The sequence below is a fragment of the Leguminivora glycinivorella genome, chromosome 5, assembly GCF_023078275.1.
Source record: "Leguminivora glycinivorella isolate SPB_JAAS2020 chromosome 5, LegGlyc_1.1, whole genome shotgun sequence".
NCBI classification, from domain to species: domain Eukaryota; kingdom Metazoa; phylum Arthropoda; class Insecta; order Lepidoptera; family Tortricidae; genus Leguminivora; species Leguminivora glycinivorella.
Genome location: NC_062975.1, coordinates 5,083,293 through 5,105,974, shown reverse-complemented (window position 1 = coordinate 5,105,974; position 22,682 = coordinate 5,083,293). Strand labels below are relative to the sequence as shown.

At 34.7% G+C, this 22,682-nt stretch overlaps 2 protein-coding genes across 2 annotated transcripts in view; both read left to right on the top strand.

Moving 5' to 3' along the window:
* Nucleotides 1–22,682, top strand: part of LOC125226610 — a 180,959-nt gene that overhangs the window by 18,449 nt on the left and 139,828 nt on the right. The gene's annotated exons all lie outside the window — the stretch shown is intronic.
* On the top strand, nucleotides 10,116–16,784 carry LOC125226609. The gene is made up of 2 exons (XM_048130639.1): nucleotides 10,116–10,661; nucleotides 14,875–16,784. Exons 1-2 carry the CDS (start codon nucleotides 10,418–10,420, stop codon nucleotides 16,527–16,529), a joined length of 1,899 nt encoding a protein of 632 aa, XP_047986596.1. The 5' UTR covers nucleotides 10,116–10,417; the 3' UTR covers nucleotides 16,530–16,784.

Sequence of the window (22,682 nt, the reverse complement as noted above, 5' to 3'; positions counted from 1 at the left end):
TCTGTACCTCTAAACAAAAAGATATATATGTTTAGTATATGTATAGAAAAAACAATCTTCGTCATTTCTCACTACCTACTGACCAAATTTATCTATATTTAGAAATGTTATTCAGGATGTCAGTGCATTGTTTCCTCCGCTACTATTGATACTACTCTTGCAAGTCTTGCAACACTCATCGCTCAAACCACCACAAAAACATCAAAATGAATATATCTCGAGGTGACCACACTGTTGACACAGATGCGCTGCTCCTCTTTGTTATAAGTCAAATAACTCTTTCTACGGGACCACTCGCTACTTGACAAAGCTCTGTTTCAATATTCATTAGTTTTTCTGTGGACCGTTTAGAATTCGGAATTTACTTGAAGAAAATAGTATTTTTGTTTGTTCAGTCAAACTTCGTTAGTGGCTAACTGTATTTTATTTCACGCTTCACTTAAGGGCTACTATCCTAACTACTGGTCATCCTTTTTAACAAAATGTGTAACATAGGTAGTTCATGATTATAATTTTAGTAATATTTATAGCAGGTATTACCTACTATTTTTTGAACCCTGTACCTACTCCATTGTAGAAATTATAATTAGGCAATAATATTTAAAGTGTCAACTTGCTAATGATCGTACAAAGTATCTGCCAATATACCTGTTTTGACAATTAATAATGCCAATCAAACATTTATCTAATCCCACACCTAAACGTCTAAAATGCCTCCTCCGCCTACAAACAAAGTACAAACACAAATTCACACATATCAAGGATAATCGTGTCCACTTCACGAAGGCTATAAAACCAACTTAACTTTACACTTGATCGCTCTCTGTCAACATCATTCTCTTCATCAATTTGAAGCGTTTGTATACCTTTACTATTAATAGAGCGGCAATATTAAGATTGTCAGAATAGGTCAGAAGTAGCGACCTGGTGATGTTTTGACATAGTACCTAATGTCAACTGTTAAATTTGACTTATCGCCTGTCATCGTTTAATATATCGTCAGCGCTAATTTTGGGTGTGATGTCTTTATTTGTAGCTCTTGCCCGCGGCTTCGCTCGCGTTAGAAAGAGACAAAAAGTGGACTATGTCACTCTCCATCACTTCAAATATCTCCACTTAAAATATCACGTAATTTGTCGCTCCGTTTTGTCATGAAAGACGGACAAACAAACAGACACACACGTACTTTCCCATTTATAATATTAGTATGGATAGTCATTTTTCTACGGATTTCACTTACTTCAGGTCTGTACGATATTTTTTGAAGTTCTCTTCAGTAACTTAGTATAAAGTATGTCAAATTTAAAAGATGATAATAAATTTAAAATAACTTTTTGGTACCTAATATAAAGTTGCTGCTTTTTATGTTATTTTGTGTACATCATAGTTTTCCATTCGCAAAGGTCGTAGTGTAAACATAAATTATTTCATTTTCTCTCGGAATGGCAATAAATTTCATTCGATTTATGGGTAGGTACTAATATTTTATTAACATTTGTGAAACTATTAAGGTAAATTACCTATCGTTTGACCTCATATAAAACTTAGTCGATGCAAAATTATTATGATAAAAACTAAAATTTAATTAAGTAGGTAATTAAAAATTTAAGCTACTGATTTGCGGTCTATAATATAATGTTTCACACGTATTTTTTCAACAACAATCATATGACACAGTATTTATTTTATTCGATACTATCATGACGTTTTTTATTAGACCTTAGATATGCTTGGAAAAAGATAAATTGCTTTCTAGGCGTTACGAGGCTTGGTTTACACTGTCAATAAAATTACATGTGACAATTGTTACACACGTGTTCTCTCTCTTCCAAGCTATGAATCCCACATGGTAGTGGGGTCAGTTTTCCATGTCATTCGCTTCTAGGTAGTCCGCCCTAACCTTGACGTCGTCTTCGGGCACTTTGCGCTCAACCATGTCTTTTAGCACATGCTACTCTTTAAATAAACAGGAAGACATTAATTAAGCACTAAGTACCCCTGTATTGATCAAACTAATTTTCAAGTCAGTCTAAAACAATATGTTTACAAGTTTTCGACTTCCTTACAAGAACGCACCGTCTTCTATCGTCAAATTATCCCATAAGCACGTCATCTTCCCATCGTCACTTGTCATTGACAATATGTCAACATGTCAAGCTGTCAGGCTGAATAATTGCATGTGTATGGAGCCACGTGCCGTGACACACTTTGTATGGAATGGGAAAATATTTACCTTCAAACTTTTTCCTAAGAATCTTGTTTAATACTAGGCGGACTACTTCGACGATTTGATTGATTTTGTATGTTTAAATAAATTAAAAGTAATTGATGAGTTCATGTTGTAAGATCAATCTTGACCGTCAGTATATACTTAGTAGCAATTTTTAGCTTTTACTCAAAGTTTTTTACGTTTTAGATAGGTCTTTCAAAACGGATAACCGTGTTCTTTAACCATGTTCTAATATGCATATTTTTGGACGCAGCTATGGGGATATTATTTGACCTGACCTGCTGACCCTTTGGAAACGTAGTTCAATTTTAAGGGACTCTGTAGGCAGAGAAAACCACACATATCAAGATTCATTAATATTGCGGTTGGACAGACAGTAAGACCTACGTACCAGCCCTGACCCAGTAAGGGTGACGTCATTTAAGGCTTAAACCGTGACTGTAAAACAACACACTGTTGTGTGGAGTGGTCAGATTTTAAATCACAAAAATAAATAAAAGCTAGGGTGTCGGTCGTAGCTGAACTTGTTTTTTAGTAACATGCCAATCTGTTATTGATCTGATGCTGATAATATAATAGTTATTTGTTTTACAAGGGGGCAAAGTTGTTGTTTAATCACACGTGCCAATATTGAAGCCCGAACAAGCGAACGATTCCAATATTGAACCGCGAGCGTAGCGAGTGGTTCAAAAAGTGGAATCTTGAGCGTTGCGAGGGTTTCAAGGCACAAAGGTTAAACAAACTTTGCCGCCAAGTGAAACACAAAATTTTTCACCACACCAACACGAACAAAATACTGACTATAAAACATCAAACTAAATCAAATCTATCAATTTGTTCAATATTTATAATTCAAAATCATCATTTATAGGTAATTTCTACCAGCCAGCTCAAGATATCAAGTTAAAATTTGTATGAAATTACTTTGCACTCTTGTGGATAAAATGCAATTTTGCTATCTGTTTTCGAATAGCAAAGTAAGCCTTTATCAGTTGGTGTGATGAAAAACTCTTTCTGTCAGTGTTCAATATGTATAACGAAACAAGTAATAGGGGGAGGATATTAAATATGTACCTATGCAATTTCGTGAAATTTTACGTAGGTACTTATTATACATTAGTGATCGATCTACTTCTGGGTCGATCCACGGCAAGAGTAACATGAGTCACGATTTTATGGCATGTTCCATTTATTCACGATACAAGTTCACGTGATTATATATCTCTAAATAAGTGTTACTTTCCCTACATATGCACAGATCCTTTCATTTGCAGCTGTATTTCAAATAAACACTCAATGAAGTCGTGACTCACGTTACTTTTACGTGGATTCACCCTTCTACATTTTGAATATCTACTGAATCACAATGAAAAAGATCGTCATTTTACAAATCCGTATCCATCCAAGACTTGAAAGTAAGCGTTTGATATACACCGTGTAACTCATAAACGTTTTATCGTATCTAATTGTATCACAAAAGACTGGAATACGAATACATGTTGGCGTGTACAGAATATAAATTGCCATTTAACATTATATGCTGTGACCAAGTTCAGAATTAGCCTGTATCCATACTAGATTTGATATGGATATATGACTTTAGCGGCAATTTTGACGGCAAAATAAGTTTGTGAGTATTATTTTGAATGACGTAAGAGTCTAGTAAGTTACGTTTCGACGAAATTGAAATTAAAATTTTGTTTGCGTCCGAATAGCTCTGTTTGTATGTGACATATTAATTGTTTTTTTGGAGTGAAAAGGTAGCTTGAATTGAACTAGGACAGACTAACTTGTATCGTTAAACATAGATAAGATCTTGAATCTCAAGACTTTCAAGTAAAATTCTAAATGGAGGCCTGAAAAATAATTTTCTTAAACGCTTTGGTTGATTATTCAGTTAGGTAGCAAACTTTTTCACCTAAAATTGGAAAATTGGTCCAAATCACAAGCCTTTATCCATACTTACTAATAGTAGGTATTATAAATGGGAAAGTGTGTGTGTCTGTTTGTTTGTCCGTCTTTCACGGCAAAACGGAGCGACAAATTGACGAGCTTTTTAAGTGGAGTAACTTGAAGGGATGGAGAGTGACATAGGCTACTTTTTCTCTTTCTAACGCGAGAGAAGCCGCGAGCAAAAGCTAGTTCATTATAATAAATAGGTTTTATCTATTTATACGGTCAATTAAATCTGTCAGCAAAAAATCCTAGGACAAACACCTGCTGTGACAGAATATACTTTTATCTTTTTATACCTATCATGAGAACGTAGCGAATGGTTTGTATAGGCGACTAAAGGCCCGTAGACAGATGGCCAATATTTAACGCTCCATGGCGAATGACACGCAACTGTCTTTGTCACACACTAAACGGCAGATTTTTAATCTGTTGTCGATATTCCATTTTTAAAATTTTCATATATGTTCTACTCAGAATCATAACTTCATGAGCTTTTTGAATCCTGATAAGAAACGAAAAATGTCCCGATTTTATATATTTTTTTACTTTCCTCTGATTTAATTACGATCTACGATCATACAAATTCTATCAGAAATTGTAGCTCAGTGAAAAAAAAAAATTCCCCTCACTAGCTCAGTGTTTTGTCCTTTCATACCAGCGGACAGTAAAATAAAAACTTGCCCTAAAACGGAAGAGCGATAAAAAGAGCTGCGTATCGTTCGCTACACAGCGTGAGCGATTGGCAACTTGTCTACGCGTCCAGCACCGAGACAGCAGTAGCACAATATTAAACGTTTGTGTAAATTATTGCCTTTATGATAAATCACGATCTAAACGTGATAAAAGATTGTCAAAACAAGTGTAGGCAGGTAGGCACGAAAAAAATATGACAAAGATCAACTAATAATATAGATTGTAGGCTAAAAATTATCAGCTTAGAACAAAAATAATACAGATTTTGTACAATCAAGTACAAATTTTGTTAAACGTATGATTTTGTGATATGAATTTATTTTTCATTCTACTCATTGTTAATAAAAACCCGATTTGTGGTTATTAGATTTCGGGCAATTAATTAAAAGACACATGGCGATTTATAAGAGTTGAAATATATTAACGCATTATAGTAAGGCAAGGTGTGCTCCTATGAATAGCTACCAAGGGACTAAAGTAGAAACGAAGTCCTTAAGAGTAGGAACTATGGGCTGTTGTTTTTTATTCAAGCAGGCCTGTTCCACTCGCGCGTGTAGGCATCGAACTGTAAGTACCCCTCGCGAGGGGCAAATCAGTAGGGCCTCACGGGAGTCACGGGCGAGCGGTGACGCACGTGCGAGAGTTGTTCGTCGCATACCTACGTACTGATTACGATAATACCTTGGCATGTCATTTTATCGTGATATTCGAAACCTCATTTGTTTACAAAAATAACTAAAGGGCGGAATTATTCAAGGTCTTTGAGTAGGTAATATCAGCCCTGTTTCAATTAAGGTATCTATCTAAGTACGCCTAACTAGTTACACGCGAATTTATTAAAATTAAACCTACATACCACTAAGACATATCTTAGGTTTATTCGAGTTAAAGTAGAGCAATATAAAAAAGGTAGTAGGTAAATAAATACTAAGATTATATATTTTTTAAAAGAGACAACCTTGATATCATCAGAATAGGTACGAGTTACACGATAGAAATAGAGCGCACTTCTACGTGAATAATACATATACTTAATTGTAGGCATTTAGCGTTGCGCGGTCATAATTTGAACTTCATAGTGTCGTAGCATGAGTTGTTATTTCTTTAAACGGGTTTTCGGAGAGGGCTTTCTGTACTTGTACTAATATGTATTATGTCAATTATGTGTCAATAGTTTACATGTATGAGAGAGAAAGTACAAAAATATACTTGTTAGAGTAAGATAGATTTAGTTTTGTTAATTCCAAAACGCCCAGTCTTCAGGACGTGCAACTCCAAAGGTTACATGCGTTAGTTATTAAAAGAAGTGACACATCTATTCTTTTTACATCTTTGGCGCGCTCTTTTTTTCTCTAATCAACTCGTGCGCATTCGAAGGGTGTATCCGAGATCAATTCGCGTAAATCAGATGGCTGGTAACAATGGTTTTTTTTATAATGTTGCGTGTCAACGAATCTGATTGTATAAAAATATTTTTTGTGGGTCAGTATAGTGAGATTTTTTTTTATTAGTCATAAAGGTGTTTGAACTGCTGATATCGTTTTGCAATGTCTTGATCATTTAGTTTAACCTCGAAATTGAAAAAAAAAGCTCGAACACCGCTAACCATTGTTAAAATGTAAGTACTTAACCTAATTCAAGTTCAAAAAAAGATAAATCACATGGAACTATTATTATTTAGTATTAATGATCTCCTAATGCTTTTTAAATAGTAAATTATAAAATTTTGGGCGGTTTTGATGTTTATGATTTCAGGAAATTCGACATTTAAAATAATCTGTCTCTCAATATCATAATTTTAAGGTCTAAGTAATTGAACGATTTTAAAATATTGTGTTTTTGTTAACTTGCTACTCTCGTAGTTAAACATTAATTGTGAATTTTACTATCGGTATGTAATACCATGGGCAATTACTTGATTTATTATGATTGAATATTTTATTACTTGTACTAGTAATTATTGTGATATCAACAATATTATAAATTCTTGCTAAATCTGACTGTAAAACATGAATCTTGGTTTTAAACAGATTTGGTTTTAGACAAAAAAATGTTCAGTAGGGTAAACTCGCCTCATTCGGTGACACGCCTAATTCGGTGAAACAACCAAAAATCGTCTTTCAGAATAGAGCTTCAAAGCTTGTATCACCGAATTAGGCGTGTCACCGAATGAGGCGAGTTTACCCTAGGTATGACCTACATATTCGCTTCTAAATATGGGTAGACATAAAAACATAAATTATGAACAATTAAACGCAGAACAAAACTGTAGAATGATCTCATACCCTATATTATATAAATGTGACATTCCATTCCTCAAGGGACCTTTTCCTTGCAGTACAATAATAACGATTTTATCAGAATACTACGGCTACGCACGGGGAATAAGTTATAAAAATGATGATAGTACCAAAGTTAGACAAAAAAAAAGATAAATGATAAAAGGTAGACAATTAAACGTATGTCATTGCCACCCCGGACTTTTTGTAGACTATGTTATGTTATCTCAATCGGTAAGCAACGACATTTTTACCGACTTGATTACCAATATTTCTATCAATTTAATTAGTTATTTAGTTATTAGTATTTATTTATTAGTAAAAACATGTTTACAAGACATTACATGCAGTAAAACCAATGCGTCACGAAACTTAGATAACAAAAAAGACAGAAAATAAAGAGAGCAATAATAATAGAGAGAACAATAAAAATAAATAAACAATTGATTTGGGCGATGACGTCACAGCGTGGCTACGTTGCGTCGTTTGCCCCGGTGTGGGATTTGGCAGGTTGCCCCGGAACCGCCGAAAAACCACAAACACCAACGTTAACAATTTATGTACCTATATACTTAACTCAAAACTCATTCTATTCATAGCTGAAACACGCATGAGATCCGTTTGTGAGTTTATCGCGAACACACAAACATAACAGACACCCAGACAAACGCGGCGGCCGAATCGGTTGTATGTAGTATGAGTGTCTCTGCTGTATGAGGTGTTGTAGTTATCTGGAATTGCGAATGAAAAGGGCCTTATTGATACTTGAGAGAGTATGAAATGAAATGAAAATGAAATGAAAATGAAATGAAAATGAAATGAAAATGAAATGAAAATGAAATGAAAATGAAATGAAAATGAAATGAAAATGAAATGAAAAAATGAAAATGAAATGAAAATGAAATGAAAATGAAATGAAAATGAAATGAAAATGAAATGAAAATGAAATGAAAATGAAATGAAAATGAAATGAAAATGAAATGAAAAATGAAATGAAAATGAAATGAAAATGAAATGAAAATGAAATGAAAATGAAATGAAAATGAAATGAAAATGAAATGAAAATGAAATGAAAATGAAATGAAAATGAAATGAAAATGAAATGAAAATGAAATGAAAATGAAATGAAAATGAAATGAAAATGAAATGAAAATGAAATGAAAATGAAATGAAAATGAAATGAAAATGAAATGAAAATGAAATGAAAATGAAATGAAAATGAAATGAAAATGAAATGAAAATGAAATGAAAATGAAATGAAAATGAAATGAAAATGAAATGAAAATGAAATGAAAATGAAATGAAAATGAAATGAAAATGAAATGAAAATGAAATGAAAATGAAATGAAAATGAAATGAAAATGAAATGAAAATGAAATGAAAATGAAATGAAAATGAAATGAAAATGAAATGAAAATGAAATGAAAATGAAATGAAAATGAAATGAAAATGAAATGAAAATGAAATGAAAATGAAATGAAAATGAAATGAAAATGAAATGAAAATGAAATGAAAATGAAATGAAAATGAAATGAAAATGAAATGAAAATGAAATGAAAATGAAATGAAAATGAAATGAAAATGAAATGAAAATGAAATGAAAATGAAATGAAAATGAAATGAAAATGAAATGAAAATGAAATGAAAATGAAATGAAAATGAAATGAAAATGAAATGAAAATGAAATGAAAATGAAATGAAAATGAAATGAAAATGAAATGAAAATGAAATGAAAATGAAATGAAAATGAAATGAAAATGAAATGAAAATGAAATGAAAATGAAATGAAAATGAAATGAAAATGAAATGAAAATGAAATGAAATGAAATGAAAATGAAATGAAAATGAAATGAAAATGAAATGAAAATGAAATGAAAATGAAATGAAAATGAAATGAAAATGAAATGAAAATGAAATGAAAATGAAATGAAAATGAAATGAAAATGAAATGAAAATGAAATGAAAATGAAATGAAAATGAAATGAAAATGAAATGAAAATGAAATGAAAATGAAATGAAAGTGAAATGAATGTGAAATGAATGTGAAATGAATGTGAAATGAAAATGAAATGAAAATGAAATGAAAATGAAATGAAAATGAAATGAAAATGAAATGAAATGAAAATGAAATGAAAATGAAATGAAAATGAAATGAAAATGAAATGAAAATGAAATGAAAATGAAATGAAATATATTTATTAATAACAATTGTTACATGTCGATGGAATGGTGTATAAGTAAAATAAATTATTATAATTATATTATTAATTACATTTATCGGTATATATCTTTATGAATAAATTACAATTTGTCAACGATTGGTAGACTAAAAAAATCGTCATACGAGTAGAATGACTCTTGCGTTAGCCACTTCTTAAGTCTGACCTTGAAAGCCGCTGTGGAAACTGCATCTCTTACCGAGTTCGGCAGGCGATTGTAAATCGACGGGCCTATAATATATACGGAACGCTCGGACTTGGCGAGTTTGTGCTGTTCGGCGACCAACCGATTGTGGAGTCTATTACTGCGCAGGTTATAGTTTGAGTTAATGCCCCTGCGCTTGTACATATCTTGGTGCTCGTGTGTAAAAATGGAGACCTGGTAAATGAACAAACAAGGCAGGGGCAGGATCTTCAAGTCCCGGAAAAGGTCATGCGCCGGGGCATCCTCCGCCTTACCTGACATCGCTCGGATGGCGCGCTTTTGCTGAGAGAACACACGCCTCCAGTCGGAGGCGCGGCCCCACAGCTCCACGCCGTAAGTCAGGAGCGAGTGCACTGTATGTGGACCCTATTAGCGTTGAAAGTCACATATGTTGTCTTTCAACCTAAGTAATATGTCCTGAGACTTATTATATTGTCCTCGAGCTAAGTAATATGTTCTGAGACCTATTTATTTTCTAGGAACTCGTAGTCATTGTGTGTTCAGTCATCTAGTTTGTTGTTAAACTGCAGGGTTCGAAAGGATAATTATCAACGATAATTATCACGATAATTATCACGATAATTATCGTGATAATAACAGGTGGATAATTATCAATTGATAATAACAAAAAATTGCGTCTGTGAAATAAACTATATTCTAAGTATCCAAACGTGTATTTCTGCGCTTGTTGCGTCTATCCGAACGCACGTCTAGCCGCGACACGGGGATTCCCCCAATTCACAAAAAATGTCAGTTGGTGTTATGTAAAGTCAAGTGAACTCGAATGTCATTGGTTTATTAAGTTAAATATTGTTTAGTGTGTTGAATTTGAACAATGCCGCGCGAGAAAGATCCAGTGTGGTCATTCTTTAGTTGCACGAAGACAAAAAATACTGGGTTATGGGCTCGGTGCAAAAAATGTGACAAAGAGATGCAAGGAATACTAAATAGAATGAAATCTCACGTAAAAGTATGTCAGCCGCAAGTACACATAGCAGAACCAGATCCACAGCCATCATTGCCATCAACCAGTTCCAGTTCAGTTCAGTCTCAGTCACATCTGACTGGGCAAAACACAGGTTTGGCATTTCATGTTTCTTTATGAACAGTTATATTTACAATCATAAATTATAATAATTAATCTCAAATTGTTGATACACGAGAACGAGAACAAAGATCAGTTTATTAAGTCAGTTCAAAGCTCACACGCAGACGCAATAAGAGGCCAGTAGTTTCAAGCAGCAGCAGCGCGACTCCGCGCGGCAATTTCAAATTCTAGTACCTAAATAAATTTGTATTTTGTATCGCTAATATAGTCATAGGGCTTACGGAAAAAAACTGCATTTTATGCAGAAAGCAAGCCACTTTGCACAGTGATACTAGGGACCAATACAAATGATTTCATCCGAGGAAACACGATTTTCATCCACTAGAATTCAAGATGGCGGACATTTTCCAAAATGGCGGCCGCATATTTTTAAAAATTTATAGAATCGTAACGGCTGCACCGATTTTGATGGTTGGGGTGTCTATCGTATCGTATTGAAGCGTTTATTAATATAAAAAATTAAAGTCGTAAAAAAATTTAAGATGGCGGCCGAATAATAAGAAAAATATGAAAATATCAAACTTTTTTTTTCATTCTCGTGCAATTTACCAATAAATTTTCTATGATATGGCTACATTTATATGTATTTAAATTAAACCTGATAATATTATCTACATATTAAAATAAAAATCATGAAAATCCGTTGAGTAGTTTTTGAACTATACCCATTTCAAATGGAGCGCGCGGATTTGAAAGACGTTTTCGCACGTGATGTAAACTATTTTGGAATCATAACGGCTGCACCGATTTTAATGGTTCGGGTAGCTTAGCTATCAGTTTGTATTAAAACATTTATTTATATAAAAATTAAAATTATTTAAAAAATAAAGATGGCGGCCGAATAATAAAAAAAATATGAAATTTTTTTTTTTTTTATTCTTACGAAATTTACAAATAGTTTTTCTACCATATGGACACATTTTTATTTATTTAAATAAAATCTGATATTAACATCTGCAAAATAAAACAAAAAACATTAAAATCCGTTCAGTAGTTTTTGAACTATACGCATTGAAAATGAAGCGCGCGGGTTTGAAAGACGTCTTTGCACTTGATATGTGATGCATCGTATCGTTTGGTACCGCTATACAGGCAAGACTGATTATTTATTTTGGTCACAACTTACTATATTACTATTCAGAATCAATGTTTTTAGTATTTATATACATTATTCGTTTTTTATTCCGAGTTTAGGTATATTTAGATAACCCCGTAAACTTGACCATCACATAATTTTTATTTTAATATGTAAAAGAACTTAAATGCACATAACATAACATCTGTATTAATAGCAATTGTCCTTTCCGAGGACTCCAGAGATAATTTTCGACAACTTCTGTAGGGGGCTACAGAAATATCTATGTATAAAATAACTTGTTTTCTGCGGCAAGGAGCGTATGTTTTTGTAGTGCTGGCGATGTTGGTGGAATGCTGCTTATTAATTTTGGTTGGAAACAGTTCCTTGCGCACCAAGTTAACCGATAAATTTTGAGTCTGCGGATCAACTTTTCAAGCTTGGCCATTATTCCTCCAGGAAGACACTGTTCAGTATGACAACCAACAAGACTTTTTCCAGAAACTGTAGCCTGTTGATGTTATAAGTGTGGTGACTTTTTTTTTCTAAACCATTTACTTCCTCAGAGAACATTTAACTACTCCGCTATTTCAGGGTAAACCATAGGAACGTAACCGGAAGAAGCTGATAGCCTCATTGTACCTCACGCAAAAGATATAGCGGAACAGGGACTCACGCGTATCATCACATCTTCCGATACAGATGTCTTGGTATTTAAATAAAAACCACTGGAGTCTTCAGGTGAAGGATAGACGTAAAGTCAGTGGCCAGATTTGGGTTTGGACCTAGCTTAGAGCCTCGAAAGGTCTTTGCCTCATGAGAGGCCTCGAGTGAGTTCAGGGTGGTAACGGATGCTAGAGTGTCCCATGCCTTTTCGTTGAGTTTATCTCGCAGTTTGTAGCCGTGGAGGCTTTCAGGGCGTTACGTGCGAGATCGGACGTGATGTAAATGGAGGCAGGAATTTCAGCAAAACGACACTTTACGAGTGCCTAAGCCGCCAAACTATACCGGTAAACAGGCCTGAGTCCATGCTTGCTCACTAAAATATGTGTTAAGAACGGTCCCAATTTGGCATTTAAGCATGTGATCTATGGAGCTAATTATATTGGGAAATTTCCAATTCTTATCTAGTATATTTTCTTAATACTTCAAATGAGAATAACCTACCGGAGTATAAGTTATAAAGTAGCTAACACTTTGGATCTTAGAAGACCGAACTTCAGTGTGAAAAAATCATGTTCTAAAACATTGTTTGCACACACACTGAAGTTATACCAGCTTTGATAGAAACATCGCAGTAACTACAAAGTCTTCCTGGAAGAATAATCGCCATGCTTGAAAAGTTCACCTGAACTTGGTGAGCAAGAAACTGTTTACCACCAAAAATTAATTAGTACCTAACCAACATCGGCAGCACTCCGTGTCGTATAACAACGCCCCATATTCTGGATATTACTTCTGTGCCTATGCCATCATCCTGGGGTTGGAAGACGTACAATGATAGTTGGGTACTGCAGTAGTCTGAAAACAGGGAGATATGGTATGAATATGTATACTTGGACAATTGCGGTTGTGAAAAAGGCTGCGAAACAATACGCTGTACGTGTTGTGGGTCTACCCTGCGCGGCGCGATTCAAATAATGCAATGTATTAATAATGTTATATTTGCAAAGGCATCTGCCAAAATAAAAACTATTTTGCAATTATTATGTTATTATGTTATCATTATTTCCTTGTATGATATTATTTTGTATGACTCTTTTATCTTTCAGTATAACCTAGACGAGAAGCAAAAAGTATGTTTTGTATTAATATATGTTTCCGTAGCCCCCTACAGAAGTTGTCGAAAATTATTTCTTGAGTCTTCGGAAAGGACAATTGCTATTAATACAAATGTTATGATTGTTATGTTATGTGCATTTAAGTTATTTTACGTATTAAAATCAAAATTATGTGATGGTCAAGTTAACGGGGGTTATATAAATATACCTAAACTCGGAATAAAAAACTAATAATGTATATAAATACTAAAATCATTGATTCTGAATAGTAATATAGTAAGTTGTGACCAAAATAAATAATCAGTCTTGCCTGTATAGCGGTACCAAACGATACGATGCATCACATATCAAGTGCAAAGACGTCTTTCAAACCCGCGCGCTTCATTTTCAATGCGTATAGTTCAAAAACTACTGAACGGATTTTAATGTTTTTTGTTTTATTTTGCAGATGTTAATATAAGATTTTATTTGAATAAATAAAAATGTGTCCATATGGTAGAAAAACTATTTGTAAATTTCGTGAGAATAAAAAAAAAATGATATTTTTTTATTATTCGGCCGCCATCTTTATTTTTTAAATGATTTTAATTTTTATATAAATAAATGTTTTAATACAAACTGATAGCTACCCCAACCATTGAAATCGGTGCAGCCGTTATGATTCCAAAATTGTTTACATCACGTGCGAAAACGTCTTTCAAATCCGCGCGCTCCATTTGAAATGGGTATAGTTCAAAAACTACTCAATAGATTTTCATGATTTTTATTTTATTATGTAGATAATATTATCAGGTTTAATTTAAGCACATAAAAATGTGGCCATATCATAGAAAATTTATTGGTAAATTGCACGAGAATGAAAAAAAAAGTTTGATATTTTCATATTTTTCTTATTATTCGGCCGCCATCTTAAATTTTTTTATGACTTCAATTTTAATATTAATAAACGCTTCAGTACGATACGACAGACACACCAACCATCAAAATTGGTGCAGCCGTTACGATTCTATAAATTTTTAAAAATATGCGGCCGCCATTTTGGAAAATGTCCGCCATCTTGAATTCTAGTGGATGAAAATCGTGTTTCCTCGGATGAAAACATTTGTATTGGTCCCTAGTATCACTGTGCAAAGTGGCTTGCTTTCTGCATAAAGTGCAGCTTTTGACCATAATTTCGCCGTAAGCCCTATGACTAATAAGAGTGATAAGAGTAATAAGACTTGTACGCGCGACGGGTCGCGTGATTATGTGAAATAACTGTCTCTAAGTAACCTCAACCTCAGTTTTTTTTTAAGAATACCTAAATAAATTAGTTTTTTTTTGTTTAGGCAAAACAATAGAAGCTAGTGAAGAAACTGGAAGTAGCCGAAAGCAGTTATCTACACAATCGAAAATACTATGTCTTAAAAATTCCGAAGTCATAACAACAACCAAGGAATATAAGCAAAAAATTGATATGCAGGTCGGAAAATACTTTTACGCGACTAACACTCCATTCAATCATGTTGAACACGAAGAGTTTAAAAAATTATGCGCCCTTTTACGTCCTGGGTATAGACCTCCATCAGCATATGAAATAGGCAATCCCATATTAGAAAAAAATTATGCTGAGACAATGACTATATGTAAAGAAAAACTTACGAATCAAACAGTTTGCATGTCTCAGGATGGCTGGAGCAATGTTCATACTGAACCTCTGGTTTGCAGCAACATTGTTACTGCTCAAGGCGACTCAATTTTTGTTGATTGTGCGGATACAAAAGAAAATCCACACACAGCTCTTAATTTGAAGGACATCGCACTAAAATCAATCGCTAAAGCTAAGCAGGAATTAGGCGTTACTGTTAGAAGTTTTGTCACAGACAGTGCTGCTAATGAGCGATTACTGCGGAGTCATCTTGAGAAAACTGAAGACGTGGACATAATACAATATGGATGTTCAGCTCACATCTTAAATCTACTGGCTAAAGATTTGGAGATCCCTGCCGTTACCGCATCGATAATGAAAGTAATAAAATACTTTCGCAACCATCACATTCCAGCAGCTCTATACAAACAAGCAGGTGGTAAAAAGTTAGTCCTCCCTCTAGAAGTACGTTGGAACACGATGAACGACGCTATTCGCTCGTATCTGGATAACAGAGGAATTTTAGTTCAAGTTAGCCAAGACCATAAAGACAAAATCGATAGGGAGGTTATAAAAATTGTGAATGACTGTCAGATTACAATGAATGCTGTAGATTTCCTTAAAACATTGTCACCCATTGCAACAGCTCTCGACAGGATGCAACGTAATACTACCACAATAGCTATAGCTGTTGAAATATGGAATAAACTCGAGTTTGACCTGTTGGGTAACAGTGCATACCAAAATGCAAAAACAAAGAAAATCTTTTTGAGTCGTAGAGCAATGGCACTGCAAGGCTTACATTACGCTGCAAATATGGTAGATCATAGGTTCCTTGGTCGAAACCTAAACAATGAACAGAAAAAACAAGCGTATAACTTCATAACTGCTGGAGAAGTTGATGAAAACTTTGCTCCTTTCATAATGGCACTAACAGCAAAAGCTTACCCTTTTCCCAAATTCATGTTTGGCGAAACGTTCAAGAACACCTGCCCTATTTTGTGGTGGACTTCCGTGACTCTAGAAGATGAAGAGAGATGGCCACAAAAAGAAAAGTTCGTAAAGTTTTGTGAACAGTTATTAACCGCAATAGCTTCAACTGCACCATTAGAGAGATGTTTTTCATCATTTGGGCTAGTGCAGTCAAAGCTAAGAAACAGACTGGGCAATGAAAAGGCTGCAAAGCTGGTATTCTTGTTTAAATATTATAACCAAGAGGATAAAACCAAGAAGCAAGATCTTAGTTGGATTTTAGAGGAACAAATAAGTTCTACTGAAGCTGTAGCAACGACAATGCCAATGGAAATAGAATCACCATCGGATGAAGATATTCCTTTGGCTTCTTTGGTCAAGTAATTTATGTTCAAATCTGACGAACACAGATTTTCATAAATCTACTGTTAATTATTAGTGTTGATTTGTGTAGTATGTTATGTAAGAAAAATTAACAATTTTTTTGTTTTTAAACAATAAACCACTGATATTTCTTCTGAAACAATTTTACAAATGATCTTTTAATACTGGTGATAATAATCGATAATTATCCGATAATTATCGGATAATTATCGGATAATTATCCGATAATTATCACGGGTCGTTATTATCTTGATAATTTCGAACCCTGTTAAACTGTAAACATTGCCGGTTACTCATTCTGTAATCTTTGTCAATTGTTGTGACAATATGGTTCGTCAGCGAGCTTACTGAACAAAATAATGTTTCTAAATGGGTACTTTTTAGTAGCTATTTAATTTGTGCCTGTTGCACTTTTCTGCTTTCAAATAAGTTTCCCGAATAGTTTAATATAGTTTATTGTTTATGTTTTCAGTATTCAAAGGCTTTTGAGATAAGAAGAAGAAGACGATGTCTTAGGTATTTAGATAGAAACGTGCATTATTCAAGAACAGTAGTTGACATAGGACCTACTCAGTCAGCAAAATGATATCTTGACCGAACTGTGGAAACGGACTCACATATCGATATCGTAACGTTTTTCCATCTTTAAAATCAATAAATAAATGCACGTTCGTATACATTGCTACATCAGGCTGACTGCTACATCAGAACGGGAAATCCACTAAAGACTGTCACGCTTCATTTCGTATTCACTTCGCCGTCCCGACAAGATACGTATGGTATACATTCTACATACAGGACAATTCAAACACCGACATCGCAACGATATCTGAAAGATGTTCAGTCATCGTACGTCTCGCCCGCACCGATACTAGTACGATGTATTGAAGACAACCGCTATTCGCTAAGTGACCGCATCGATAGGTTTTCCAAAAACTATCGACGCGGAATCAGCTCTAGCCGACCAAAAATCGCTCGTTAGTATACACGTCGTCGTCGCGAAAGGCGAAAGCCCATTGATTCTGCGTCGATATATTTGGGAAAACCCTTAGTCACTAATTCAAATGTGACAAAAAAAAAATTAATCGTTTATTGGAGGCAAAAACATTACAACAACAAGGGTTAAACGAGTGGTTTCCAAACTAAGTCGAGCTATCTTAGGAGCCGTAGAGAGGTCATGAGTAGCTATTTAAATTTTAAGTTACACTAGGTCACACTGTAGTTTCTTCAAAGAAATTATAGAGGTAAGTAATACTAAAAACTAACATAATTTAAGTCTCTAAAGGGCATGCTAATCAGTACAGCGCCAGTCTGTCACGCACGTTACCATAATTATTACAGCATCGCTATCCTAGGAAACCAGAGCATTATGACCAAATACGAGTAAAATGCAAGATATCCGAATGATATCATTCATGCCCTAATGACATCAGTGTAAGAATTGGCCTGCTGTGATGAGTACTCTGAGTCAACAAAGGTAAGAACCGCTTAGATAACCACGCCATTTCCGATCTTGGGTAATTTCTCTTGTTTAGTCAACCAATTAAGTTCTTCCTAATCTTAGCACTTGCCTAAATTGGAAAATACGATTGCTTAGAGAGAGTGCTAGCATGCACAAGAAACGGTCATCCTCCTCCTTGCGTTATCCCGACATTTGCCGCGGCTCATGGGAGCCTGGGGTCCGCTGTGACAACTAACCCCAAGATTTGGCGTAGGCATTAGTTTTACGAAAGCGACTGCCATCTGACCTTCCAGCCCAAAGGGTAACTGCACAAGAAACGGTACCTATAAATATAATAGAAGATGATTTATACGTAAGCACACACAGACAATGAATATTTAGGACTAACATAATAAGCATACATAGCACATACTTATGTAGCATATTGCTGGCGACTTCCAACGCTGATCTTCCGATGAGGCCAAATAACTTAATAGGTACCATTTATAAAATGTAAGAGTAGACGGGTCTGTCAGATGCCCGCGTATTTTGTCAATTATTTGGATATTTATTACATAAATTTAATGGATATTCAAATATTCTGTATCAGCCACATTTTAGGTACTTATATAAGTAAGGGCATTTATTTGTGTGATGAGCACAGATATTTGTTCCTGAGTCATGGATGTTTTCTATGTATATAAGTATTTATATATTAAATATATCGTTATCTGAGTCCACAACACAAGCCTTCTTGAGCTTACCGTGGGCCTCAGTCAATCTGTGTAAGAATGTCCTATAATATTTATTTATTTATTTTATTTATAATCTCACATTTTTAAAACATTACTTACATCTAATGATATAAACAAATAACGGCAATCTCATCTATCTTAAGTACCGCATCTTTCAGTTACAGAAGCATTATAACCACTTATACCTTCTACGGATATTCTCCAGTACCTGCGACGAACTTCCAATCTTACAGTTACGCAATTAAGGCTTGTTTTGTAAAAGGTGTCGTGGTTTATAAATAATCACAGTGGCCTAGTTGTACGGTTCATTGTGATGCAACGGCTGCAGGAGTGCAGTTAGGTCTGGACGATGGATTTTAACTATCAGTAGTATGCATAGTGCATAGTGTGAATGCGCTCTTATTGAACCGGCTGTTCGTGTTTAAGATCTTTGCTTCCGTTTCATTCTCTCATTCAAATGAGAATTGTAGTAAGTATTCTTACGTACCTTGAACCTAACTAGTAAATATGTACTTTTTAAAACATTTAAATAACAGATACCTATCACATAAAAAATGGTGCAAGCTTTTATCGTCGACTGTAGGTACTTCTTTTTCTACAGACAATTGATTCTCATTGAAAATAAAAAACCTGAAATACACGTTGTGTTATTTAACCACAGGGTTCCTATGGCTAACTCCATATAGCTCCATGCCATCCAAATATTGCATTGTCATCCGATTTACTTGTACATGTGTAAAATTTTAGCTTCATCGGTGAAGTTTAGTTTAACATGCCATTCATTATAATATAAAAAAATAATAAACACGAACCCGAATACATAACCTCCTTCTACTGGGTAAAGAAGTCGGTTACAATTAAATAATTCTATTTAAATAAAGGTTTGTGCAAATATGGAAGTAAAAATTGCATATATTTTTCTCATATCCGACATTAAAATGCTATTACGCGAAGATGTCTGCATGAAGATATGTGTAGGTAGAGGTACCTACATAAATAGGTACTAAATGCCTATATCATGTTGTCAATTTCTAATAATATATCTTACCCATAGGTAATACGAGCTACGATATGAGTAAACTAGTTACGTCACGTCACGTTTTATGAATGAATAAATAGTGACTCTTTAACAGTCCAGATGTCATGAAATGGTGCCCTGATGATGATTTATCATAGCATTGATAAAGTTCTCATTATTATTTATTGATTGTTATTTTTATTGCTTGGCTTTATTAACCATTACCTAGTAAATTAAATAGGGCTCGATTGGGTGGTATTTTGTTAAATGCGTTTTCGACATAATCCCATCATAAATCATCCTATTATGGTTATGGTATATTCCAATCAGACGTGGCTGTAAATTCTAGCATTTATAGGAGTACATAAATGTCTGTTTTCGCTTTATAAATTTACTAAAATTAACTTGGCAATTGGCACCAAGGAGATCGTGTAACGTAACCAATGTAAACGTGCACCTGAAATCAAAACAATTGTTAAATTAAGTCAGTTCTCATGTGTGCCTATTTCGCACATAATTGTAGGTATTGTATAAGCTAGTATATACATTGTATAATGTATATACTAGCTTTTGACCACCACTTCGCTCGCGTGAAATTCGAAAATTGCTGAATGCTCCATACAAACTTCCAACCCCCATTTTAGGGAAGTCGGGGGTTAGAAAGAGACAAAAAATAGCCTTTGTCACTTTCCATCCCTTCAACTATCTCCACTTAAAAAATCACGTCAATTCGTCGCTCCGTTTAGCCGTGAAAGACGGACAACAAACAGACACACACTTTCCCATTTATAATATTAGTATGGATGCACTGCAGCTATCGCATATGTAAATTTGTGTAAATATGTATGTGACGCAATGATATCTTGTCGCTTAATCCTTATAAAGTTAAAGACGCTCCAACAAATAAACCGTAAACAATATGTGCAACAAAAAAAAACTGCTTAAAGTGATTTATGTGCAACTTTTCTCCTTTTCGTTTCGGCACATATAAACATTATATGTCGTTTATTTTGACGAAAGAAGTGACCATTCAATAACACTTAAGTGCATTGTTATATGCCTATTTGAAAAATAAATTATTCCTATCTTTAAGTCTGAACTAGGGCTCTGGATATTCGTTACTACCCGCCGATCCGTGCGCCCGGCCCCTTAGCCCCGGCGGTGCTAAGCGTCCGAACTACCCGAACCCGCCGAAGTCCGTTCCCGTGTAGTGCCGTTCGCGCGTGTAGTGCCGTTCGCGCGTGTAGTGCCGAATCGGCGTTCGGGGCCGGACGGCCGGACGCACGGACTTCGGCACCGTTCGGGTATTGAACACACGAGGCGGCCGCCGGCGGACCGATCGACTTATTGCCGTGCCGGTTTGTATTTAAAAAATAGGTGAAATTTAAAATTTATATTAATTTAGCGAACGAATACGAATTGGTTTTATACATACTTACTCGTTTTATTTTGATCAATAACGTGTTAACTATATTTTTTGTACTTGTTCCCGTTACGTTGTAGGCTACTCGTACAGATTAGATAATATGGTGATATTCAATACAAATATTACAATTGTATTCCTATTCCTATAGGTCCATAATTCGCCAGGCACACTAGTCTACTGGTTTTTTTTTTTTTCAGTAAAGTTGCTTAAGACAATTGCGAAAAGTAGAGTTTAATGGACTTTATTTGTCTCTAGGTTAACTAATAGAAGTCTAAACAGGGTATTGGTTTGTGTGAAAAATACTATATTAGTTCTATTACTTGATTGTTTTATAATGTTCATGGTGCCTTACTATAGGGACCATACCACCTATAGTATAGTTATATCTATGTCTCATAGTTGTAAAATAAATAAATAAATATTGGGGACATTACACAGATCGACTTAGCCCCAAACTAAGCAAAGCTTGTACTATGGGTGCTAAGCGACGATATACATACTTAAATAGATAAATACATAACTATGGAAACGGATTATATCGCGTATCCTGAATTTACTATTCATCCCGACGTTTCGAACACTTTACAGCGTCCTTGGTCAACGGGTGACACTCAGTTTCCACAGTTTTATTTCATAAATATCTTTCAAATTAAGGAAATGTATTTGAACTATCGAGTTATTAGTTTTTATCTAAGAAGTTAGTAGAATTAACGTCGCATGAGAAGACAAAGGTAATAATAATGACTTGTGGGCGGCACAATAACCAATAACCGTGGTGATTTTCACTGATAATAATGACACTCAAACCTCACACTCGGCTTCCCTTTGACATGGACAAACCTTTTGTTTGAAAAGTTCTAGATGTAGCCGCGCTGTTTTACAAATACCTAGTTAAGAATGGTATTTTTTGTTATTTTGGAGGGAACCACTTTGAAGTGAATATGTATCCATAGTCCTGGTTCTTAACTTGAGCTAGTCGGATAGGGTGTGACAAAAAGCATGAGACTTGACATGTATATAGATAACTTACAAACACTTAACAGAAAAAAATAAAAGTACGCAGACGCCGAAGTGTTAATGTTTGCCCTCTTTTCCCTAAACGCTAAAAATGGGATATAATAGTGGGGGGAAGAGATTGACTCCTCGGCGTGTTTCTACTTCTATTTATTCTTATGAACGTCAAAGCTATGTGCAGACCAAGTTTCATGCTTTCTGACATCATAATAATTTAGGCCACTGAAAACGCGTGCCCTATATAATAATACCTAAAATGTAAAACATGGAAAAAAATCGAGTAGTTAAAATTTGTCCCCCAGTCACAATTGCTCCGCTGTCCCTTTCTCGTTTTAGTTATTAAGGTTTTATCATTTTTGGTTCTTTAAACTGATTTTCATATTCGCTTGAACCAAGAACGCGAACGATCATCAAGCATCACTATACGTCGAGAACGGATCGGACCCGCGGGTTTTTAGAGTCCGTCGATCCGGACACACGGACTACACGGGTACCCGGA

Excerpts from the sequence above, each read along its gene's own strand:
- LOC125226609 (XM_048130639.1), top strand. The coding sequence starts at position 10,418 with ATGCCGCGCGAGAAAGATCCAGTGTGGTCATTCTTTAGTTGCACGAAG. Across the intron at positions 10,662-14,874 it reads TCTGACTGGGCAAAACACAG|GCAAAACAATAGAAGCTAGT; the intron begins GTTTGGCATTTC and ends TTTTTTGTTTAG.